Source organism: Colletes latitarsis, chromosome 3 (genome assembly GCF_051014445.1).
Source record: "Colletes latitarsis isolate SP2378_abdomen chromosome 3, iyColLati1, whole genome shotgun sequence".
Classification (NCBI taxonomy): Eukaryota; Metazoa; Arthropoda; class Insecta; order Hymenoptera; family Colletidae; genus Colletes; species Colletes latitarsis.
Genome location: NC_135136.1, coordinates 40,371,706 through 40,396,755, shown reverse-complemented (window position 1 = coordinate 40,396,755; position 25,050 = coordinate 40,371,706). Strand labels below are relative to the sequence as shown.

Genomic DNA, 25,050 nt, shown 5'->3' with positions numbered 1-25,050 from the left:
TTACCTACCAAGTATGCGAAAATATCGTAGTAAAAGATATTCTAAATATAAGTCTTGTTAGTTCAAGAAGGTTTTTAAATACATTCAACCTTAAAAAGGAAAATGTTTACAAACAACATAATTTGTGTAATGTATTATTTGCACAGAACTCGTACAGAGACAAATATATATATATAAATATATTTTTCCTATCTTTTTACAACTTAATATAAAAAAATAGGAAATTATCAAAAATATCAGTGCTAAAGTAAAATTTAAATTATGTATTATTAGACAATTGTTGTTACTGTTATTATTAGCCACTTTTATGACGATGTATTAAAGGAACAGGCATTGGCAAATATTACACTTTTTCATCATTGTTATTTTGACGTGACTAAAAATGTAGTCACCAATTTAAAGGTACACAACATTGATTGGATAGTACTAAAATTATTCAGTGTTTTCATAATTTAAATATTTCTTTGATATACATAAGCCTAATTTGAATTTCTGCATTATCCTTCGTTAATTGTGGCATAATTTCTTGGAATATTACGGTCATTTGTTCAAATTGTTTAATATTTTCAGTATCACGTAATTTCTTACCAAGAGATACAGCTATGTTTAAAGCTTCTTTCCTTATTCTGGTATACGAAATACCTGTAAGAAATATACGGAAGCATAAAATCGTATTAGTTTTTCAAATTTTGCAGATAAACATACTAATTAAAAAAAAATACATTAATTACATCTTTAGTTGCATTCAAGAATTGTGTAAGTATACTTACCTATACTATATTTTATTATTTTGTTAAGCGTTTCACAAGTCAAATCCAACATTTCTTTGTCTTTGATTGACAATTCTGAACTATTCACTTTGAGCAAGGCAAGTTTATCAACAAATAAGTTAAGTGTTGTCAACATTGACATTTGAATATGTGTAGACTGCACAGGAAATGTTGTACCATAATGGGTTATAAATTTTACACAATATTTATCTAAACCAAAAGAAGATAAATAAGGAATAATGTAAATATTTTATATTTAATAGTACAACATGAGGCAATCACCTTGAGTCTCTTTAGAGGATGCAGGCCATGCTTTTCCAAGTATCCCATATACGGTTTCGTTTAATTTCATAATGTTATCATCTCTTTTTACTTTCTCATCAGAGATTAGTGACTCATTTTCGTCCTTCTTTGGTAACTACACCATACAATGCTTATGTAACAATGCTGAAAAATATTTGATCATATTATGTTTAATGATAGTACATACCGTTGTCCAAATTTCTTCAGCCATATCGTATATCTCTTTAAATTGATCAATATCCAATTCGTGCAAGACCATACCAAATACTTGTAATGCGTAACGACGGTATTCTAAAGCTTCCTTCTTACTTTCTCTAAGTAACACCTGTACTATAACAGTACATGTTTCAGGGTCCTCTTTGAGAGCTTGTCTATAATCAAAACATCGTATTTCCAAAACTGAACGATACAAACACGACATTCTTGTCAATATTCATTATAGTACAATAAATCATATTTATATATAATCATTAAAACGGAACATATTTTTACATGCATACTTGCTATTGCATGTTAACGTAGCGAGCGCATCTAGTAGTCGGTCCTTTCCATCCCAAGTTCTTCCACGTAAGCCATCCGTTAACACTTTTAACAATGTATTCCTCACAGATGGGTCAATATCGCTGCCTAATTTTTCAGCTAAGGTATGAACTGCATTTGCTGCTTGGGATTTTGCATTCCACGATGACGATTCCAGAGATGAACGTAAAAGTTCTGTTATTGTTTCTATGTTTCGCCTGATTCCGCTTTCAGTACCCGGAGTTATCTCGTTCCATAAATGAACCCATAAATTAACCATATTTTCATTCTCTATTAAAATATCAGAAGTCAATATAATAATAAATTATTTATAAATCAAATTGTAAGACTACGCTACGAACCTTGTGTTTTGGGCATATGCATTGCAAAAAATGTAAGAGGTATAACAATATTTGAATAATTTTGTAATATCTCATGATTATAATTGTTTATAGTTTGCAGTGTTTTTCCAATTACTAATCTAGTTGTGTCATCTAGAATTTAAAGTTAAATAAGATAATAATACTCTTCGTTTGTAAATTCCACGTATGCATAATTTTCAAAAATTATCACAAACCTCGTTCTATATACCACGTGTTAAGCGTTTTAAATAATTTATTAAGACTTGATTCTTTTGCTGATCCAACTATATGTCCAATAGCGGTCGCATAATTTTTTGTAACAACAGTATTACGATCCGATAGACCGTTCATTAAAGCCGATAACAGTTTACCTTTACGAACAATGAATAGAACACAGATACAATTTTTTAAAGTAAGTGTATGTTATAATCTTTTACTTACCAGTATAAGGTTGCAATTCTTGTTTAAAGTGAGCACTTAGACAAATTATAAAATGCGAACAAGCAATTTTTGTTCCAAATCCCACACTAGTTTTAATTAATTCAATCACTTTTGGCATTAATTCCTTTAAAACCTCTGTGTCAATATACTGTATGCACTGTATTAAAATAAATACGAAGTATTAATAAAGTATATAATCCTTATTCGGTTGAAAGATTTTGCATTACAACTCACTTTCATTATTGTATTAGTAGCATAATGCGCTTTAGCACCAGCAGCTCTAATATCATCAATAGCGTCCCGTGTCCCTGATTTTGCTGCATAGAAGTTACATAAATACAAAGCCTTAGGATTTTCCGATTCTCCAGTCGTAGTCAAAAGAGCAGGAATTAAAATGACTAGAGACCGTTTAAGCAAACTACCAGCGCTCGAAACTAATTGCGACACTGTTTGCAGGGACACTGACCTTACAGTACTCAAAACATGAATAATTCCAATATCTAATAATACTGGTAGTATTGCTTGTATAAGTTTTTCTCCCTCTTTACCGTAAGAAGCATCGGAATATCGAATACAAACCTATATTAATAAATTAATACAAAATGTCAGCAATGTAATGAAATACAATTAAAGTAATACTAATCTTATATTTTTCCATAAAACTGGATTTGCAGAACTTACTTTACTAAGCATTTCAGTTGTATTTGTGGCTGCTAATCGGGTACCCTCATGAATGTCGTCCATTACTCGAAATAATTTTTTCCATAATTCAGGCGCACATTCTGCTAGATCAAAACAAACGTTTACTCTTAATAAATCTGCAAGCGCATTACAACAACTGATACGCACTCTCCATTCGTGATTCAATAAATTGTTAGTTATATCATTCAATATTTCTTTATGATATTGTTCGATCTATCAAGGTAAAAAACATAATTATAAGTGCTCATTGTGTAACTGAGGATTTTACTATATCTACTATATAACTATTATTACTTACAGCTTTACTCGTTGACGGAACAATTGAGCGCCAAATACTAGACATACTCTGTTGAATTTTAGGCGTGGGATCGAACTGATATCTATATAAACATGGAATTATACTGGGCAAATACTTATTTAATTCATCATTTGCTACTTTAGCAATCTCTGCAAATCCAAATGCAGCGCCTTTCTTAGACGTCCATACTGCATTATGATTTGCTATGTGCATGAAATAATATATTAAATCTGGTTTTTGTAATTCTGTAGCCAGAGAACAAATTTCTTTATACGTTGATAAATTCCCACTGCAAACAAAATACTCTTTATATAATTGAACTAATAATATTAGATTCAAAACGTACTAAACTATAAGATTATATATATATATATCATACTTTGTTGGAGATTTTCCCAGTTGACCTTCTTCAAATAATTTTGTATCAGGTGTAACTTGTTGCACAGCTTTATGTCCTTTTGTAAATTGCTCTAATATACTAGAAATTAAAAATTCTTTTTCTTCTTTCGTACTATTAATATGTATCAAACTAAGGCCTTTTGCAGCTATGTCCTGTACTATATCTACAATTTAAATAACACGCTTTAATAATAATCTTTTTATAATCTTTTTTCTTCTGTAAACAAAAATAAAGTACTACATACCACTGTCATCTGAAAGAAAATTCATGAATGCGCTGTGCAATAACGAAAACCTCTCTTTAATACATTCTCTCCGGATATTATGTTTTAAAAGTGCTAATAACCATACACAGACCGCCTGTTAAAAAAAAATATTTACAATAAAGGAAACGAAGACACTGTAACTTCATAAATACTACTAAATGAATACCTGTCTTAAATTAGGATGTGGATCTTTATGTATTCTAAGTAATTCATCTAATGTACGTATTAAAAGTTCAGTACTGGCGTTACTATAATGTACTTCATGCTCTGGAGATGCTTGACCTTGAACACAACAAACCAATGCTTCTCCCATAACTAAGTGCATTTCAATGTCTTTTGTCTATAAAATGTATAAAACTAAGTTCAAAGTTTGTTTACCCATCAAAGATTTAATTATATAAATGTCAATAACTACATTACCTCTTTAACCATAGAAATTATTTTATTTACTATTTCTGTAGTATGTGGAAAATCTTCTCCTATGCACAAATATCCTAACGAGAGAATGGCTTTTTCTTTTATCTATGAAGATTAATATACACAAACTATCAATTATAATAATTCATATAACACAATTGATAATAATTCAAAAACGAACCTTAGAGTTTAATTTTACATTATTCGATAGAGAAAATAGTATTTCTACAATTGCCTTCTTATTTGGTTCATCTTCACCTTCATTAGGTAATGGTAAACTACATGTTTTTCCCAAAATACCAATACTTTGAATTGCAGCATCCATCAACAGAATTGTACCATCGCGAAGGTAAGTATCTAAAAGAAATATTTTCAAAATAAAATATGAAGATTTTACGCAGTTGTACAGAAACATATATACATACATATCATTTTCACAACATTAACATAAATATCTAAATTAAATACAGCATTATTTGTATCAGTTTTGCTAAAAATTATTCTCCTCTCCATCATGTATGTTAAGGTCAATAATGCTCCATGTTGTGCTTCCAAATTCTTCTTATTCATAATGTTCATAATTTCGGAAATTTGAGTCTCAAAGTCGTTTATGGAAAGCTGAGCAGTCATTACACTATAAATTTTAGCAGCTAATTCTCTTACATTTGACTTGGTAGATACAATTAAAGTATGAAGCCATGACAGTTCTTTCTCATAAATTTTTGTTACATATTGTGGGACAGAATCAATCACTTCCAATAAAGCTTGTAGAGATGACTGATCTATATTAAGTAAAATACATCATAATATAACGTTCGCTACCTTTAAGAAGTTCTAATTAATATCTGTAATTATAATTAATAATTTTACCTGCAGATGCGTGATTAAGAATTAAAATCATATCTAAATAATTATTTAACGTTTCTGGTTGATCTTTGTACAGATTTTCTAAATAACGTGCAATTAACGGTGTACTTTCGTCAGAATACTGTAACGATTCATTATATACAGTAACATTAGCACTTTTTGCTAAACAAAGACGAAGATAAGTAATCATCTATAACAGAACAAATTATTATCTTTTTTTTTGTTCAAAAAAAGGAAAATGTGACATATTCAAAATAAATTATTTCTGCATTGAATTAATTACCTGAGTAAGAATAGTGACACTATAAGGAAGTACTTTACTTTCAACATTCACTTTTCCACTATTAGAAGTGGGCATTCTCGCCTGCATCTTTGAATAAATATAAATAACAAGTTTTTGAAAATCTGGTAACAAAATTTGATTACCATCCTGTTTACCGCTCTCATTTGTATGCATAACACTATACAAAGCATTCATAGCTTCGGTACGTATTTCATCTTTATCATCTCCGCATGCTAACAACAAAAGATAACGAGAAGGTGCATCTTCAGAAGGAAATATGTTTGCAGCATAATGCATAGCCATGTATCTGTTCTCAAAAAAAGTACCTTATATATGAAATACAAAATATACTACTTTTGAATGCGTGTACAATTCATGTAATCAATATATACATACCTGACATTAAATTCTGGTGATTCAACGTAAGTGGCCAATAAATCATTCACTAAAGCTATATTAGCTTCATCGTCTTTATTAAGTACAAATGCAGACGTTACGGAAATCAGCGCATCCCGCATTTCTCTTTGAAAATCACCCTCCATCTTAAATGCCATAACAAAATCGGCTCAAAATAAAAAATTCTAATAGCATATATGTATACACACCTCTTCCACTTTGTTTATTTTATTTTTAATTACTTACCGACACAAGTGTATCAAATGATTTACGCAATAAATCAGAAGCTTTGTTGATCAGTGACGGAATTCTTTGTACCAATAACTTAACAACAGTACATGCCATTATTATATGACGAAAATCGGCTCCTTCAGAAATCAATTTTATCATACCATCTAACATAACTCCACCCACACGAGCTAGTGGTGCAAGGCTACACCTTAAAGTATTAAGTATATTATTACATGTACATAAATAGCATCTTTGAAATGTACTAATATCTCAATTGATCAAAAAAATAATTATGATACATTAAACTCACTGTTGTACAATATTTGCTGCAAATTGCAATGCCATTGATTTTAATTTTGTGTTGGTATTTTTTCCATAAAGTGAATCGAAAACTACCTATAAATTAAATGAAATTAAATATCATAAAATATAATATAATTTCGCATAACATACCTGAATACATGGCGGTATAATAAAACCATCTTTAGTTACATGACAAAGATGATGCATCAGTTTAAGACGAATTCGGATACTTGCAGGTTGTCGTTTTACTTCTGGTTTAACTTCTTTTTGTGTAGCTAAAGCATCAGTACCCAAAAATAATGTATAAAGTGGCACAGCTAACTGCATTGAGGACCAGTCTAATGTACTAGATTTACCAAGAAAAAATTTCAGAATATTTAATAGTTCTTACTAAAACAATTATTATACAAATACATTTTAAAACATACTTAACAATCATTTTCAATGTCAACTCTCCTGCAATAGCAACACGAAATCTAGTATCTGCATCTGCTACTATCACATGTATGAGAATATCTGAATCAGGAAAAAATCCAGCAGCTAGAAATTTAACAATTCCCAGCTTTATTTGTTCAAGCTGTTCTACTGTTGGCGGATTTTCGCCGATCACTCGCTTAAATGCATATTCACTTAATCCTGGTGGCACAGGAAATTGTGACCAATCAATTGGTTGACCTGGTTGTTGATTTGACATTTGTCCTACATATCTATAGCAAGAATTTTCTGTAGTATTAAATTGGCATAATTACTTTTACATAAATCGAATAAAATAGCTGATAACAATCAAAATTATCGAAATTATTGAAATGTAATCTATATAATAAATAATCTTACTCATAAGGTAATAATAATACATCAAGCATAAACTTAAGCAACTGTTTTGCTACATAAGGTTTATCTTGCAAACCAAGAAGAGATGTCTGTTTAATTGGATTCATAGGGACATTAAAATGGCCCAACACAGGCATAATTATAAGCATCAAGCTGAAATAATTATTTATATATATTTATTTGTCTCAATACCACTGTTTAAATGTTAGTTAACAATTTAAATAGTTAATAACAAACCTATCTTGGTGAGACATTGGTTTTCCTTCAATAGCATTTAGTACGCTTGGAACTAACTTGACTTGCTCATGCATTTCCATCCTAGGGTATCCTAGTTTTATGTATATTATTGTAAAATTCTGTAAACATATAATCAAACAATTAATTTTTTTGTTCTGTAGAAAATTATTTAAATTAATAAATTTTAGTAGTAACATACAATTACAAATGAACTAGCAGCTGGGTCTTGATATTGTAGTAGAAGTGCCTCAACTGGTAACTGAACCTGAGGTCTACTCTTTACTCTTCTATTTATATGGATTAATAACTCCATTATTCTTTTTCTGACAACCTCTTGTGAACTAGATAACTTAAGCAATATTGGAGGCAAAAATTTGCAGACTGATTTCTGTAGTTGTTCATCAGTCTCTGCAGATCCTAATCTGAGAAACACTAGCTCCAGCAAGACTTTCATGAAACAATAAATTCATATATGACAATTCATTCATCTGTGTATGAATTTGTTTATAGATATTAAATAATATTGATTTTAACCAACCCTAGTTGAAGTGTTTTATCTAAGTATTAAAGAAAAAAACTTATAAAACCTAATAATCAATTACTTACAACTATAGTATTAATAAACATAGTATGTATTCAAAACTTTGATGTCACTGGAAATGACATAAAGATTGTAATTTGCTTTTATAATTGACAAAAATTAATCCTTAAACAATATCGTAAATATTAAAATATTATAAGTATTTAAATGATAAAAGGGAAATGAGTGTATACAGTATTATTTATTTGATAGATGCATACATGTGCTGGAAATAAAATAAAAAACTACATAAAGGTAAGAAAAGAATTACAAAATGAAATGAAAATTTAAATGCGAACACAAGAAAACCACAAGAAAAAGGACTGATATGCTTGAGTTGCATTCTGCAACACGGCATGACAACTGACTTTCTTTATTGAGCTATGATATCTTTGAAGCTGTTGTAATCTTTAGCAATAACATTTCCATCGAACAGTCGAAAACATAATTAATGATGTAGCTTGTGTCGCTACCAAAAAAACAAATTTAAACAAAACTAATTGATTTTTTTTCGGGATTACTTACTCAGTTCTTTCGTAGAGGCTGCCATTTTGAGATAAGGTGCGAAAGAGAAAGCGAATGACAGCGAATGACACGAAATATCCACCGGTTTTTAATTAATCGTATTGCATGTACGTACATATGTACATTTAATTATTTGGTTCAAAAAATGATCGATGAAACATACTCCTTCTTATAATGTTACGTATCTCATATTCCTCGTGAATGTTCTATTTTTGTTGAAAATGTTTAAATTTAGAATGATTTTTAAAAAACTACTATTATCCATTTATAGATTGTCATCAAATATATTGCATATTCGTGAAAAAAATATAATTAGAAATTTTGTTAATATTACACAAATATATGTAATAAAATACTGCTTCATGTAAAATCAACTATTACAAGTATTCAATTTATTTTTAACTTTAGATTACACTCATTATATGCGACAGCTTTAATTTATAAAATTAATTATATGTATATGTGGGTGTACGATATATAAGTAGGTATATCGTAAAGACTGAACATATAAATACACATCCATATGTATACATATAACCAAATATTGTATAGTACGTAATCTTAAGAAGTATACATGAAAACGAATAATTAGAGCTGTGTAAAATGAATTAGAATTTATTTTAATAGATTTATTATATAGTATTTCTGAATACTATTTTAGAAATTTAGAACAAATGAAATAATATTTCGTTTCTGTAGTATGAATCAGATTTTCAAATAAAATAACCTTTATTTATTACTTATTATTCGAATAGCATATTTGTGTTAAGTTGATTGCATAAATAAATTTATAAGTGAAAATCAAAGTGTCGTTTAATCACTGGCCTTTAAAATGAACTTTTTGAAAAAGAAAAGGATTCCTATTTAAAGATTGAACACAAAGTTGCCGTATTTCAACATCCAATCAATGAGTCTGAATTTGTTGTAAACTACAACCTGTCGTCTGCTTCTTCCGTCGTTCCTTTAGTTTGAACCATGTTTATATTTTTATGACCTTCAAAGTTTCTCTTCGTAAAGTAGAGGTCAATTCGAACAAAACGCGTTACTCTTAATTTATTATAAAATAACAAATTGTACAGTGAATTACATTAAACTTTTGTCTACAAAGAAATACATCAGATTCTGAATTTAAATTAATGTTATTTTATTTACATTTTTCTCCTGTTATTTTCGAATGGGAGCATAAAAACTATCGTTTCAAAAAATTTACGTTAGCAGTATAGTCAGGTATGAAAAATGAAAGATACAAGAGGATATCCTCAGAAGAAAAGTGTAATATGTGTTTTCTAAGCAGTTGTAACTTTTTTAAATTGCATGCTTCAGTTATACAGAGCAAAGTGTAAACTAAGATTTTGTTTGGATTTATTAACCCATTAAATACATTTACGACGTATTGTTACGAGCCAATTTTATATTAATATATATTTGAATTTCTAACAATCATAGCTATGTTATAGCAGCTTTCAACATAATTATTTATCATTCCTATGACTTTTATAAAAAATGTACATTTTTGTTTGAATACTTGATCCAATTAACTGGTGATCCAGATTAAATCTCATTTTGCACACAAATATCTATAAAAATGTCTTTTTCAGAATCCCATAGAAAATACAAGCAACAACAGTAAATAGTATTATTTTATTTAAATATAAAAACTTTATGTCTTTGTATGTATTATGTGTATCAAAGTAGTTAAATAAAACAGTTTTATTAATACATCATCTTGTTTTAATATGAGAGAATAATAAACATTAGTAACCAATGCAAATGGTTTATTATTTTTACTCTTAATTTATTATTTTTTTTTTTATACATTAAAAGCAATTTATAACAATTTTTTATAATTAAATGGCTTCCCTTTTTGTTTGTTGTAGGTAACAGATAAAATGGCCTTCGCTTAAGTAAAAGAAAAAAATACTGTGATAACAGATGTGATAATATAAAATTAACTTAAAGACTTCATTACTCTTAGTAACAAGCAATTTCAGCTATATGATTTATTTGTGTTAAGAATGGATTCAGTACTTGCAATAAATAATTTTTTTCGAAATGCAGCAAAGGTATTATTAAGGAAGTTTAGGAGCATTCTACAATGTCTTTACAAATGCCACTACTTAAAATGTCTTTGTTATTATGTAAGTTTAAATAGGTACTATGATACATTCTAATAACCCCTTGTATTTATATCTTTTGTTGTGAGTTATAAGAGTACCATAGTTCATTTAATTATCTAATGCATTATTGATAATGCATTGTCTTTATAACATTTGGCTAGTGTAACTGTGATAATTTAGTGGAAGAAGATCTTTTAGAATTCAAGGATATCATAAGTATATATTTAAATATATATTTTATTTAATACTAAATATATCAAAGATTCTGTGAAATGAAAATATGAATCTAGAAAATTAAAATTTCATATTTCCAGGCTAATACTTTAATATTGGGATAGTGGTGATGTATTGAAATTAATAATTTGTTTGTCAACTTTGTTAAAATTAAATTTAGTAGTGGGTAGATAAAAAATAATAGCATGAAATATACAATTAGTATTATATGATAGCAAGTTGCTTCTGTCTATACTGTTACAAAGAGATAATCCAAGCATGTAGAATGAGAATAGCTCTAGGTATTATATATGTTCATGCAGCGTAACTTTGTAATATAATATGCTTTTTGTACGCTTGCTAGCTGCTTTGTGCTAGTAACTTATATTAAGGGACTTGTGGGCTAAGTATTTATCCATTTACCACATTTCACGTGTAAGTACTAATCTCCACAGAAGTAATTTGTCTTATAAAAGTATCATGGATACATATAATATATGTTGTGCATTAATTTAAAACTTTTTTCATTAACTTAACAGTCACAATATTTCCTTATTTGTTAAATTTTCTTGTTTCAACTTCTTTCTATTGTTTAATATATATGCAGTTATAAAAAATCTTGTGTTGTGTTGTTCATAAAATTAGTGATATAATATACTGTATTATAAGATAAGTGTTGAGAAATTATGGAAATATTAATAAAATAATATAAAAATTTTTTCCACATATCAATATCAATTTATCTAAGATTAATGGAACACAATTTACAATCTTAAAATAATGTTTTAATACATTCATAAAATAATTAATATAGATAGTCTAAACTATTTATTTGTATCTTTAGGTACTAGTCGAGAATATGACAGAACAGGTGTCATCAACTCAAAGTAATGACTCTGAACAAATAAGAGTCTTAACTTTAAATAATGGTGAACATCTTGATGGTGTATTGTATAGATTAAAAAAAGGTATGTAACAGATTTATTTTATTTATAATTCTTGTACAAATAAGTTAAAATAGTTTCATAGATTAATGTAATTTTTATCAGGATGGAGAGTGGAATTTCGATTAGGTGCTTCTCTTCTTGGGAGGACACTTGATCTTTTCATAAATCATCCTTTAGGTGGAACTCAACAATTTGAAAGATACACGTACTACTCATTAGAATGGTTAAATGAGACAGCCAGCATATGCTTGTCTTTGGCTGGTTCATTCCATTATTATCTTACAGATCCTAAGTAAGTATTATTGTACAAAAAACACTAATATAATAGTTCTAAAAATTTTTAATTTTTTAGTGCTGAAGGTGTAAAACCCATTGCTTCTGGATATCTATTAGTGGATCCAGAACTTAAAGTAGGAGAAAATGGAGAAATCCTACCATTAGATTGTATCCAATGTCAAACCGTTTTGGCAAAATGTTTAGGACCTTTCTCCACCTGGGAAAATAAGCTGTTAGTTGGTCGAAATTCTGGTTATAATGTAATTCATTTCACACCAATTCAGGTAACATATTTATATATTATATTAAAGGATTTCATATTTTTATGTTCAGATAATATGTATACTGTTATATTTAATGCATAATATTTTAGGAATTGGGATATTCTAAATCATCTTATAGTCTTAGCGATCAATTAAAATTAAATTCTTCCTTTAATGATGATAATAAATCAGTTACATTCAATGATGTTGAAAAACTTGTTACTAAAATGCGTAATGAATGGAATGTAAGTAATACAAATTTGTATAATTAAATTTTAAGTTTGTAATATTTTATTTTAAACATTGTATGTTACAGGTGTTGAGTATATGTGACATTGTTTTAAATCATACAGCTAATGAGAGTCCTTTCTTAGTATCTCACCCGGAATGTACATACAATTGTTTGAATAGTCCTCATTTGCGTCCTGCATATATTTTGGATGCTGCATTATTTGAATTAACAGTACAAGTAGCAGCTGGTGAATGGGAATTTAAGGGTATTCCTTCAGTCGTTGAAACTGAAGAACATTTAAATGTAAAACAAATGCATTATACAGTATTTAGTGATATTTTATATATTTTATATATTTATTAGTTTTTATTTTTACAGTCAATTCGACATGCACTTCATACATATTTTCTACCGCTTGTAAAAATACACGAATTATATATATTAGACGTTAATGAAACTATTGCTGAATTCTTGAATTTAGCACGAAATCAAATGCCTCAGGATATTATTGAGCCAATATTGAAAGACATTGAAGTGATACAAGACCCTAAATTCCGCAGGCTAAAAGCAACTATAAATATGCAACTTTCGCTACAAAAATATAATATATATAGGTAAATTGTGTTACAATTATAGTATAAATAAGATATTAATGTATAATTGTTTTTGTTTGTTTACTATTTTTGTTTTATTATTGCTTGTAACATTTATTATTACAGAGCTGACTGTTTTGATGAAGAAACTCGTTTAAAGCGTTGTGCAGAAGATTTAAGAAAGAAATTACAAGAACTTAATGATGTTATCATTAATGAAGTACAAAATAATCTGAATGCTGCTGTTGAAAATACAATTGCTGGTATAAGATATTTTAGAGTACAACCAGATGGACCAAGAGTTAAAGAAATAAGTGAAAGAAATCCGCTTGTTCCTAGGTATGTATTTTCTAGAAACATTCAATATCATTGTACCATTCAGGTATAACTTATTTTAAAATGCACTACATTATTATCGTGATTTCATTTAGATATTTTACTGACTATGGAGCGCCTCAAACATTAACTGAAAGAGAAGCAACAATGTACTCAGATGCAGGATGTTATCTTATGGCTCATAATGGGTGGGTGATGAATGGTGATCCTTTGAAAAATTTTGCTGATTCTGATTCTAACATCTATATAAGAAGAGAACTTATTGCGTGGGGTGACAGTGTCAAGTTAAGGTAATACAACTGCTCTAGGAAAATTATTATTATGTTGTAAGATAATTACATTGCATTTATTATAGATACGGAGATAAACCAGAAGATTGTCCCTTTTTATGGCAACACATGACTACTTATATTGAACAGACGGCTAAAATATTTGACGGTATTCGTCTAGATAATTGTCATTCAACACCTATTCCGGTTGCAGAGGTACCATTTAATTTGTAAAACTCTTAAAAATGTATATATAAATTTAAATTTACTTAAATGCATTTCATAATTTTTCAGTACCTGCTTGATATTGCTCGACGGATCCGTCCAAATCTATACGTCGTTGCAGAATTATTTACTAATTCTGATCAAAAAGACAATATCTTTGTTAATCGACTTGGTATCACTTCTTTAATTCGAGGTATGTAGATATACCTTATGTTGCAAGATTTTAGAAACAAATGTAAATTATTACTAAATGTTTCATTTCATTATGCACAACAGAAGCCATGTCTGCTTGGGACAGTCATGAAGAAGGTCGATTGGTGTATAGATATGGAGGTGAACCGGTTGGAGCATTTTTACAACCACGTAAACGGCCTTTGGTACCTGGTATAGCACATGCCCTCTTCTTAGATCTAACTCATGACAATCCAAGTCCAATGGAAAAACGCAGTACGTTTGATTTACTGTCAAGCGCAGCACTCGTATCAATGGCAGCATGTGCTAGTGGCAGCAACAGAGGATACGATGAATTAGTTCCTCATCATGTAAGTTCCACTACATGCATTATATTTTTATTTAAAGTATTAGTTATTAGTGGACTCTAATAACTGAATCAATTTAGTAACCGATGAATGTTCATTAAGGAAATCTTTATTAATGTTTACAGATACATGTAGTAGATGAAACAAGACAATATGCTTCCTGGACAGATGATGAATGTTTAGATGGTATTGGACTCGTAGGTCTAAAGACTGGTATAATTGCAGGGAAAAAAGCATTAAATAATCTGCATTATACTCTCGGACAACAGAACTTTTCGCAGGTACATTATTGTAATATGTGTTTTACACAAATTATTTATTTTAAACAAATTATTTAAATCGTAATTGTTGAAATTACAGGTTTTTGTCGACCAAATAGACAGCGATGTTGTAGCTGTAACAAGACATTCTCCAACGAGTCATGATAGCGTAGTTTTAGTCGCTTTTACAGCTTTCAAGCATCCAGATTCTAATGCTAATGATTTGAGAAGACACGTAAAACCATTGCGAGTAGAAGGAGTAGTGGAAGAAATTATTTTAGAAGCATCTTTATCTCACATGGGAGTAAAGTAAGAACATTTGAATCCTTGTTATTATATATTTAAAACTCATTTTGATGTCATGGTGATTTTAGGAATGGCACTTCACCTTTCCTCTGCTCTGAAAAATATGCGCGAGATGAAAATTATATAAATGGTTTCTCGGAGTATGTTTTAAATCTCAAAGAACATATACAGATTTGTGACTCAGATATTTTGGAAAAAGTTGATTCCGGAGATCCTAAAATAACTCAACTGAATTTTGTGAACTTTCAACCTGGTTCTATCATTGCTATACGGTAATATTTACCTACATTATTTTTATAGAAATTAACACGAAACATAAACACTGATGCATTGAATTTTAGGGTATCACTGCACGCTAACATAAAGCCTGCTCTTGCAAAACTTCATAATACTATTTCGCTAGTAACATCGACGAAAAGTTCAGATTTACGTGTTATTGCTTCTCGCATGGATTTGGTAGATCTAAACAAAGCTTTGTATAGATGCGATCAGGAAGAGCGCGATGAAACCTCAAATAGGTTTGGCGTGTATGACATTCCTGGATACGGCCCCCTTGTTTACGCAGGATTGCAAGGTAAATTATGCATCCATTTTCTCTACTTACTCCTATATGCAATACAAGGAAATATTTTTAAATTTTCAGGTGTTATTTCTTTGTTAGCGGATATTCGTCCAAATAATGATTTAGGCCATCCGCTGTGCATTAATCTCAGACAGGGCAATTGGTTGATAGGTAAGTATACTACAGCCAACGTATTGTGTATTGTCGTGTAACGTATAATTAATCAGATTTGATATTTAAAAAAAAACATATACAGACTACACATGGCAACGTTTAAAAGAAGACGACGGAACTAAAGATCTTGGAATATGGCTTGAAGAAGCAACAGAGCCATTTAAACTAATACCTCGCTATTTAGTACCCAGTTATTTCGACGTTATAATCGTAAATGTTTATATGACTCTTCTTGAGCAATGTTATAGTTTAACATCAAGGTATTTAATCAAATGATAGATTTTTATGTTTTTATATTTATTTTTACTAATTTATTATGTTCTTTTAGCTTCGTGAAAGATGGTTCTACCTTCGTCAAAATTTTATCTTTAATTTCAATACAAGTTGGAGGCGTAGTAAGATCAGCTCCATTACCGGATTTATCTCCAAATTTAGATTCTCCTAAACCAACAGTTAAACAATATAATGGCGAAAGCGAACAAATGTGCATGACGTTATCTGCCGGTTTGCCACATTTTGCAACAGGTTACATGAGAAATTGGGGAAGAGACACATTTATTGCTTTAAGAGGATTACTTATATTAACAGGCAGATATAGTGAAGCACGATTCATTATTCTTGGTTATGCAGGAACTTTGCGACATGGTCTTATTCCTAATCTACTAGACAAAGGAAAAAACGCTAGGTAAAAAATAAACTTTTACATTTAATAGTTTATGATTATTTTTATATTTTCTAAGTAACGTCTTCAATACTTCTCAGATATAATTGTCGAGATGCTTTGTGGTGGTGGCTGTACACAATACAATGTTATATACAAGAAGTGCCAAATGGTTTGAAAATTTTAACAGATAAAGTCTCAAGACTATTTCCGACTGATGATTCTCCAGCATTGCCTGCTGGTCAAGTAGTATGTAAAAATAATTTATTGTAAACAAATTAATAAATATTTGTATTGGATATACCATATTTTGCAATGTATTTTCAGGAACAACCGCTACACGATGTCATTCAAGAAGCTCTCTTGGTACATTTTCAAGGGCTTTGTTTTAGAGAAAGAAATGCTGGGAGACAAATTGATGAACACATGACAGACCGTGGCTTCAATAATCAAATTGGAGTACATCCAGATACTGGATTTGTGTTTGGTGGAAATGATGCGAATTGTGGTACATGGATGGACAAAATGGGATCTTCTGAAAAAGCTGGTAACAAAGGGAAACCTGCTACTCCAAGAGATGGTTCAGCTGTTGAAATAGTGGGACTCAATAAGAGTATCCTTAGTTTCTTAGCTGAACTGTATAAGCAAAACCTTTTCCCTTATGGTAGTGTACAGAGAAAAAACCGTGATGGTAAGATAAGCTTCAGGTTTAGTTTTACTTCTATTCCATTTTGCCATTACGCGGTTTTACTTTATTACAGGATCTGTGGTAACATGGAGTTATAAACAGTGGGCAGATAAGATTTCACTAAACTTTGAAAAGTACTTCTATATTAATGAAACACCAACAGAGGGAGAGCTGAAACCAGAACTTATTCATCGTCGTGGAATTTTTAAAGATAGCCATGGAGCAACACAAGCATGGGCTGATTATCAACTACGACCAAATTTCCCTATCGCAATGGTGGTTGTAAGTATTTCATTCTCATAGTTTATCTTTAAATAAAATATAACAAAGACATTAACTACACGATATTAAGATATGAATATTTGTAAAGGCTCCAGAGTTATTTAATCCGCAACATGCATGGACAGCATTGAAAAAAGCAGAAGAAATTTTGTTAGGACCGCTTGGAATGAAAACATTAGATCCTGCTGATTGGGCATATAATGGATATTATGATAATTCTAACAACAGTGGAGATACTAAATTAGCTCATGGTTGGAATTATCATCAAGGACCTGTAAATAATTGTGTTGAAAATATATTTCATTATAAAACGCTCTGAAATAAAAGTAATATAATTTATTGTATTTTACAGGAATGGCTTTGGCCCGTGGGTTATTTCCTTCGAGCTCAATTATATTTTGCTCCATTAGTCGGAGGAAAAGAAGAATTACGTCGTACGGTCGAATCAATCGAAACTATCATTTCTCGACATTTTATAGAGGCGTCAACAAATTATTGGAGAGGTCTTCCTGAACTTACTAATAATGATGGACAATTTTGTAAGGATAGCTGCAGAACTCAAGCTTGGAGTGCTTCTTCTATACTAGAGGTTTCTATTTGTACTGCAAATATTTGTCAGAAGATTTAGAACTGAATATTTCTATTATGTATTTTTATATTTTTAATTTCAGGTTCTTTACGACTTAGACAAGATTAAACGGGAGTTTCGATCTGAAGAAATTGAAAGAACGAATTGATATAATTTTGCGTGTGTTCACCACCGCCAACTACACTTAGAACGTTTGCAATTAGAGAAAGATCATAGAATTAGACATAAAGAACACGATGACAAATTGCACCTCTCGAACACAATTATAGAGAAACAACGCACGGAAACACACGCATATGGTATTTCGCACATAGACAAATCAAACATGCCATCGTGCAAGTTTGTAACCGTTAATGTGAGTTCTACAAACGATAGTTCTTTTTCAATTCAGGAACCCGAAAAAACTGCAAGCGAATCAGACGTCAAACATGAATACGTATCTTCTACTTTTGTTACTAATGCAGAAGCGATTGAAACCTTGTCAAATACTATAGAATTTTCAACGATATTAGAAAACGAACCTCACAAATCAACATTACCTTTAAAATACGTAAATAAACCTTCGGATAAGTTTAAGAACGAACTGATCGATAAAAACAATATACTCATAAAGAAACATGCAGAGGACTATAACACATATATAAAATACTCATCAAAAGTGGATCATGTTTATGAAGAAGTCAATGCACTTGAATGTGATATTATGGATTATTATGAAAAGTATAGTCCAACTACAGCAAAGACTTTAATAAATACACTTTTTCTTCCACGACAAAAAATTTGTAAACAATGTGCCAGTTTAAAAGACAGTCCAATATACTCTGACCGTTTAATATACGGGAAAAAACTTTTATATGCCAGAGAAGCTCATCAATTTCAACAAAATGATACTGTATGCTTCAAATACTGTCCAAAAAATGGTAAACATGGCAGTACATTATTTTCGCAGTACGATAACAATCAACATTGCTTGATAGTTTATAATTACTTAAAAACTAATGCCTCCAGCATATTCTATTTTTATGGTCAACTACAAGATATTTTTGATCTGAAAACGGCATTAAAACCGAATATTCTTCTCATAAACGGCGATGTGAAGGGGAGTGTAAACACAGAATTGTATCATCGCTGTGCAAGTAATTTTTATAAAAGAATATCTAATAATGGCATTGCACCCATGACATTTCATATAAATCATAATAATATTCTGAACACTATAAAACACATTGGATATAACACCGATTTGCAGAATTGGATGAATTACCGTAATGATGTTTTTCGATCTCACAGTCTGAAACAAGATGATGTGATCGAACACCGTGCAAATCGGTCCAGTTTGTTATTGTTGGAACCATTACTATTGATGCCAGAATTAACGAGTCCCAGATACAGACACGGAAAAAATCGTATCTCGCAATCAGAGCACGTAAAAATAATAAAAATAGTGATCGCTTATACTCTTTCATTCTTCATTTTAGCAACAGTTACATTTTATATAGTTTACTTTACATAAGAATTATGATGATCATGTGAAATTAGAGGAAAACACTTTTACTTAGTTTATAAAAATTATTTAAAATACAAATGATACTTATTGGTATTTATTGAAAAAATTATTAAATTAAAAGTTTACATTGAATATATATTCGACAACTATTAAGTGAATACTATCATATACACTTGGTCGAATATTATTTATTTTAAAAAAGTTCGTAGAACATAAATTGTTAAAAATTTTATGAATTCTTTACTTCTAATTAAATATTTATGAAGTATGTTATTTTTTCATGCATTTGTCGCATACAAACTTCAAATAATGAATTCGATATATCATTGCTAATTACTATACTGCATATTATGATTCTATTAATTAATTACAGTTTATTAATATTATTTAAGATTTATTGATTTGCTCTTGTTTCAGTATAATCATGTAGGATATTTTTTTTAAATTGTATGCCTACAATTTTACTAACAGCACAAAAATATAAAAAGAAAGGAACATAAGTTTCACATATAGTGAAATTTTCGTATTTTATTAACATATGTCTGATATTTATTCTTGATACACTTTTCAAATTATAAAAAACTGTTACTACACGAATACAATCTTGAAAATATATTTTGTATCTAACATAAAACAAAAGATTGTTAAAATTTGTATGCTTACAATTTGTTAATACATTAAATATTTATTAGCAGATACTGTTAATATTGCAGATATATTTTGAATACATATTTTCATAACTATTTCCATAACTGTATGAAAAATTTGCAATAAAATTGATATACATAATTTGATTTTGCACAATAAAAAAAAAAACATTATTGATTCCATCCCTTTTTAAGCTCGTCGTTTTACCCCTGACGTATAACAATAAATAAATTTTATTATACGCGTCGAGTCATATAATATGAATGTTTGTACACTATTTACAATAAAATTTAATTGTTATCGAGATAAATAAAAGTCTCTTTGAATCTGAAACTTTACTGAGAATGTGTAGAATTTAATAAATATAAATATCAATTTGTTAAAACTTCATTAAAATAATAACACTGAACGTTTAACGTCCGTAACAAAGATAAATACCTATTGGCATTTGCTATTACAATTATTTAAATAATTTTATTCTTAAAATATAAACAGAATCATGTAATAGATAATTTCCTATTGAATATCATAGCATGTTTCAATATTATGATAAGAATGATAAATACTACCTTATGTAAGGCTACATAATGGTATAACTAATTGTTCTAAATATAAAAAAAATCAATACGTTACTTTCATTTTGTTATGATATACACTGCAGGAACACGTAAGGCTGGAAACAGACGAGCGACTTTTGCCGTTGCAACGTCACAGCGATTCTATGTTTTTCCTAATTTTGCAATTAAAACAACGAAGACAGACAATATCAACTTTTTCTGTTACGGTGTCGCAGCAGTAATGATGAGTCGTGCGATAGTCATACGATAGTCGTGCGAATCGATTAATGACATGTATATCGATATTTTCCGTCTTCATTGTTTTAATTGCAAAACAAGGAAAAACATAGAATCGCTGCGATGTCGCAATGGCAAAGTCGCTCGACTGTTTCCAGCCTCATACTTAAAATTAACTTTCTCCTAAACTTACTTTATTATGTCATAAGTAATGTACAGTTGGCTGTACTTACGTGCATAGAAATGTATACATAAAAATTATATGTATATTGAATTCAAAACATACTGTTCTTTAAAATAAAAAAAAGTAATTGAAACAAGAGATGTTTAAAATTTACTAAAATTATAATTATAATTATTTTGTTTTTAATCCCTTTCACTACAGTAATATGTAATGTTTACTTATATATATTATGCATACATTGTTAAAAATATATCAAATATTATATGAAATTTAACACTTTACATTAGATCAATAAAACTATTTCTACGATTTCTCAATTCATAGATAATTGATGTATTATTACTATATTGATGATAAAAGTTTGTCGAAGATACAAATATGAATAAAATTAATCTAACTCTTAAAATCTTTAGTGACAATTTTATGTATATGCATGCATGCCATTATTATTTTGTTAAATAACTTGATAATAAGCTGTAAAAGTACGTAAAATTGAGACTTTTTAAATCCCATTTTCAATGCATATTTCAACTAATTCTCTATTAATGATATCACTACATTATATAATTTTTACCATTCTAACATAGAATTTAATTATATTCACAACCTTTGCATTAGAAAATTCTAGTATGTACCAAGGATAGATAGTTTAAATGTGAGTATTGTTAACTATAAATGTACTTGTTTAGTAATCCATATTATTGAATAAAACTAAACAGTATGTATTAATTTGCATTTAAATATCGTCGAACAATCCTCTTGGTGGAGGACCTACACGGTTTGTATTTGTAGTAAATGCTCTTGCACTGTCCATGCGTTCTTCATAAAAATCATCCGCCTGATAGTTTCTATCATAACTATTATTTGCACCATAGCTATCAACACCGGATGTTGTACCAATATAATAATCCGCAAGATCGAAATCACGTAACAGGCCAGCTCTTGCGGATTCTACTGACTCGTCTCGCTTCAAAGGACGCACTTTAATATGTATAATTTGATTAGTCGCAAATTTGAATGCTTCAAGTAAGTCTTAATATTAATCCTATAGAATAAGTACTACATGCCTGTATCAGTGCTTTGTCGAGATGTTCGGTAACGAGACGAACTTACAGTACTGCTAAATCTTTCTTGAAGTTCACGCCTTCTGCACATTGAATCTTCTGCCCTTTGCCGTTTACGCCTCTCTAAAAACGATTCGTAAATATATGTGTGCGGAAGTGATAGCACCGCTACATTTGTTAACAGTATAAGCCAAATATACTAATAATTTCAAAAATAATTACACAAACACCATTTTACCTCGTTTTATTAACTCCCGGCCTTCTTCAACAAGATCTGTTGTAAATTCATCATCATCAAGAAATTGTTGGAAACCCAACATAGAAAGTAATCTACTTCCTATGCTAAAGTATGTTGCTAGACAAAATGCCAAAATAGCCATTGGAAAGTACACGTTAAATCCATCAGATATAATGGAAATAACATCCATATGACCCATTACCTGAATAGATAAATTATAGTATGAATTATATCAACCATAAAATATTAAGCAATTATTCTTTATTAACATAATGTACTTACTTGAGTGTAATGAGTTTCTAATATGTGAGTTTTTATAATGTGTGAATCCATGTGGATGAGACCCAAGAAGTTCAAACACATAGGCGGTGTGAGACGACATAACATCATACCGCTGAATATTAAGCTATACTCATTAGTTTGATGATGTGGTGCCAGGTAATATAAATTTAAGACACGAATTTTTAAAACGGTTGAATAAGCGCAGTAACAGAGGTACGCAATTATCAGTGTAGATAGTAACTGGAAAAAAATATTTCAATTCTCGAAATAAATAATATTATTTGCTAATTTTTAATAATTATGTCAATAACCAAAACCCTTAGCATTGACGTACTGTACAATTTTCGGGTATTGACATGATTAAATTTGATTATATGTTCTCACTTCAATTGTAAAATAATCATAGTTTTCTCTAGCTAGATTTAAGAACTGAGCAAATAATGACAGCACTGGAGATTTGTTAAAAAATGTTACTTCTGACCACACAACAGCTACTGAAAGACACCCAACAACAATAGCTGCTATTTTTTGAACGTAACTCTTCAGGAGACATTTCCAATACCATTCTAAAAGTTTTAAAATAATCACAAACATTAAGTAAAGACAAATTCTTTTACAATCATCAACGTTTAATACTTACCAATAACTGGGTTATAAACAACACGAAGTGGAAATGAGCGATGTATAGGAAAAGTTGATTTAAATCTTCTATCATGACTGACTTGATTCTTTGCTATATCTTCTAAATCAATTATTTTATCAACTAAAATTCCCCACTGTGTTTCTATACGTTGTAATGTTTGCAGCGATTTTATAGTCTAAGGAAGGAATAAATAAATTAATATTTATGTACACATTTGTATACTAAACATATATGATATTTTCAATTAATAATCAACTTGTCTATGAAGACGAATCAAAGATTTTTCGGACGGCGTGTCAGTTGGTGTGTCATCTGGTAACTGCCTTCTATTCATTCTATCTTTTAATTCTGCAGGAATTTTTTGAAAAATCGTTTCTAAATTACAATGAAAAGGGTGTCCAGGTCCAATAGACACTGTAGCAGCTTGCAAAGACTAAACAATAAAATAAATAATGCAATGAAAATAGAAAATTATTCTACATAACTAGTGTGAAATGTTACCTCCAGTATGTCATCTACTGTTTCTTCTGCTTCACACTTATCTAAACTTAATTTAGCTACTTTAAAGTAGCTATAATTTAAAGTATACCCAGGTTTGCTAGCATTCCATAAACCACGAGGAACTTCTACAAGTGCATATCCAAGAAGTAATACCAGCAAAAATAGACCCCATGTATTTGATGCAGATGATGCTATAGCCTTTAACTTTTGACTATGAGATGAATATATATGTAAGTATACAACATATTTTTCTATCATTTAACACATTAGCATAAAATACTGACCCATCAAGATCTAAACTAGGTTTTAATGCTATATATATTAAAAGAATTCCACATATAAACAAATAACTCCCATAATATATAGCATTGTCAATCAAAGCAGATTTCAGTTTTCCTTGAACAGTGAAATCACCTGCTTTTATATAAGACTGCATAAGTGGCAATATTAACCATGTTAAACATTGCGATGTCCAATACACAATTCTCCATAAATTTGGAAATACATTTTCTGGAACATAAGGCCAAGGTTCTTTGCAAGTGTGATATGATATTGTTGTTGTACTATCAGAACTTGCTTTAGTGACATTATGAATGTTTTGTTCAACACATTGTCTGAACACAGTCTATAAGAAAATGTATTAATGTATTAATATTAACTTTCAATTAACTTAATTACAACCATTAACATTACATACTTTATTAAAGTTTTACTTACCGATGAAACATCCAATGGTAATATAAATATTGTCAGTATTGAAAAGTACCATGCTATGAGTACAGAAATTGTAACAAAGATATGATGACGAAAAATATTTCCATATTTATACAATAAGGTTGCAGCAAGACAAAATGCTACTACAATGTCTGTCAAAAATGCTTCAACAGTCATTTTGGTTATTTTTAATTCTGCTTTTTATCCATTTTT

General features: G+C 29.6%; 3 protein-coding genes across 5 annotated transcripts; 1 reads left to right on the top strand and 2 right to left on the bottom strand.

Moving 5' to 3' along the window:
* Positions 1-43: 43 nt before the first annotated feature.
* LOC143340530 (proteasome adapter and scaffold protein ECM29) lies at positions 44-8,920 on the bottom strand. Its single transcript, XM_076762608.1, has 28 exons — positions 8,731-8,920; positions 7,825-8,072; positions 7,626-7,744; positions 7,392-7,541; positions 6,986-7,264; positions 6,708-6,903; positions 6,565-6,650; positions 6,270-6,462; positions 6,024-6,169; positions 5,628-5,934; positions 5,348-5,534; positions 4,903-5,259; positions 4,659-4,834; positions 4,481-4,582; positions 4,227-4,400; positions 4,040-4,154; positions 3,775-3,958; positions 3,396-3,684; positions 3,077-3,310; positions 2,630-2,974; positions 2,396-2,552; positions 2,170-2,325; positions 1,955-2,086; positions 1,574-1,883; positions 1,261-1,444; positions 1,053-1,188; positions 771-980; positions 44-642 (listed from the first exon to the last, which is right to left on the bottom strand). Exons 1-28 carry the CDS (start codon positions 8,753-8,755, stop codon positions 446-448), a joined length of 5,394 nt encoding a protein of 1,797 aa, XP_076618723.1. The 5' UTR covers positions 8,756-8,920; the 3' UTR covers positions 44-445.
* Positions 8,921-9,659: 739 nt separating this feature from the next.
* Positions 9,660-20,558, top strand: LOC143340531 (glycogen debranching enzyme). Of its 3 annotated transcripts, XM_076762611.1 has the most exons (26): positions 9,663-9,957; positions 10,608-10,868; positions 11,905-12,028; positions 12,110-12,299; positions 12,360-12,567; positions 12,657-12,791; positions 12,863-13,081; positions 13,157-13,392; positions 13,498-13,710; positions 13,803-13,997; positions 14,063-14,192; positions 14,271-14,394; positions 14,478-14,743; positions 14,866-15,021; positions 15,101-15,309; positions 15,375-15,578; positions 15,648-15,880; positions 15,950-16,039; positions 16,125-16,302; positions 16,371-16,727; positions 16,805-16,952; positions 17,031-17,394; positions 17,465-17,673; positions 17,762-17,947; positions 18,026-18,262; positions 18,345-20,558. In XM_076762611.1, the coding sequence occupies exons 2-26, from the start codon at positions 10,746-10,748 to the stop codon at positions 18,408-18,410; spliced, it is 4,800 nt and encodes a 1,599-aa protein (XP_076618726.1). In that variant the 5' UTR covers positions 9,663-9,957; positions 10,608-10,745; the 3' UTR covers positions 18,411-20,558. The 3 variants fall into 3 exon arrangements, with proteins under 3 accessions (XP_076618724.1, XP_076618727.1, XP_076618726.1); XM_076762609.1 differs by having other exon boundaries at positions 9,660-9,957; positions 15,648-16,039; XM_076762612.1 differs by lacking the exon at positions 10,608-10,868 and having other exon boundaries at positions 9,662-9,957; positions 15,648-16,039.
* On the bottom strand, positions 20,278-25,014 carry LOC143340532 (LMBR1 domain-containing protein 2 homolog). The gene is made up of 10 exons (XM_076762613.1): positions 24,841-25,014; positions 24,408-24,748; positions 24,124-24,334; positions 23,879-24,055; positions 23,620-23,797; positions 23,364-23,545; positions 22,980-23,219; positions 22,698-22,899; positions 22,463-22,582; positions 20,278-22,376 (listed from the first exon to the last, which is right to left on the bottom strand). Exons 1-10 carry the CDS (start codon positions 25,012-25,014, stop codon positions 22,132-22,134), a joined length of 2,070 nt encoding a protein of 689 aa, XP_076618728.1. The 3' UTR covers positions 20,278-22,131.
* Between the last annotated feature and the right edge of the window lie 36 nt (positions 25,015-25,050).

Excerpts from the sequence above, each read along its gene's own strand:
- LOC143340530 (XM_076762608.1), bottom strand. The coding sequence starts at position 8,755 with ATGGCAGCCTCTACGAAAGAACTGA. Across the intron at positions 7,265-7,391 it reads GTATTATTATTACCTTATGA|ATATGTAGGACAAATGTCAA; the intron begins GTAAGATTATTT and ends TTCTTGCTATAG. Across the intron at positions 4,835-4,902 it reads TAATGTTGTGAAAATGATAT|ATACTTACCTTCGCGATGGT; the intron begins GTATGTATATAT and ends TATTTCTTTTAG.
- LOC143340531 (XM_076762609.1), top strand. The coding sequence starts at position 10,746 with ATGGATTCAGTACTTGCAATAAATAATTTTTTTCGAAATGCAGCAAAG. Across the intron at positions 12,568-12,656 it reads TTCATTTCACACCAATTCAG|GAATTGGGATATTCTAAATC; the intron begins GTAACATATTTA and ends ATAATATTTTAG. Across the intron at positions 15,310-15,374 it reads TTATCTCACATGGGAGTAAA|GAATGGCACTTCACCTTTCC; the intron begins GTAAGAACATTT and ends TGGTGATTTTAG.
- LOC143340532 (XM_076762613.1), bottom strand. The coding sequence starts at position 25,014 with ATGACTGTTGAAGCATTTTTGACAGACATTGTAGTAGCATTTTGTCTT. Across the intron at positions 22,900-22,979 it reads TAGAAACTCATTACACTCAA|GTAATGGGTCATATGGATGT; the intron begins GTAAGTACATTA and ends TTATCTATTCAG. Across the intron at positions 22,377-22,462 it reads TCGACAAAGCACTGATACAG|TGCGTCCTTTGAAGCGAGAC; the intron begins GCATGTAGTACT and ends TACATATTAAAG.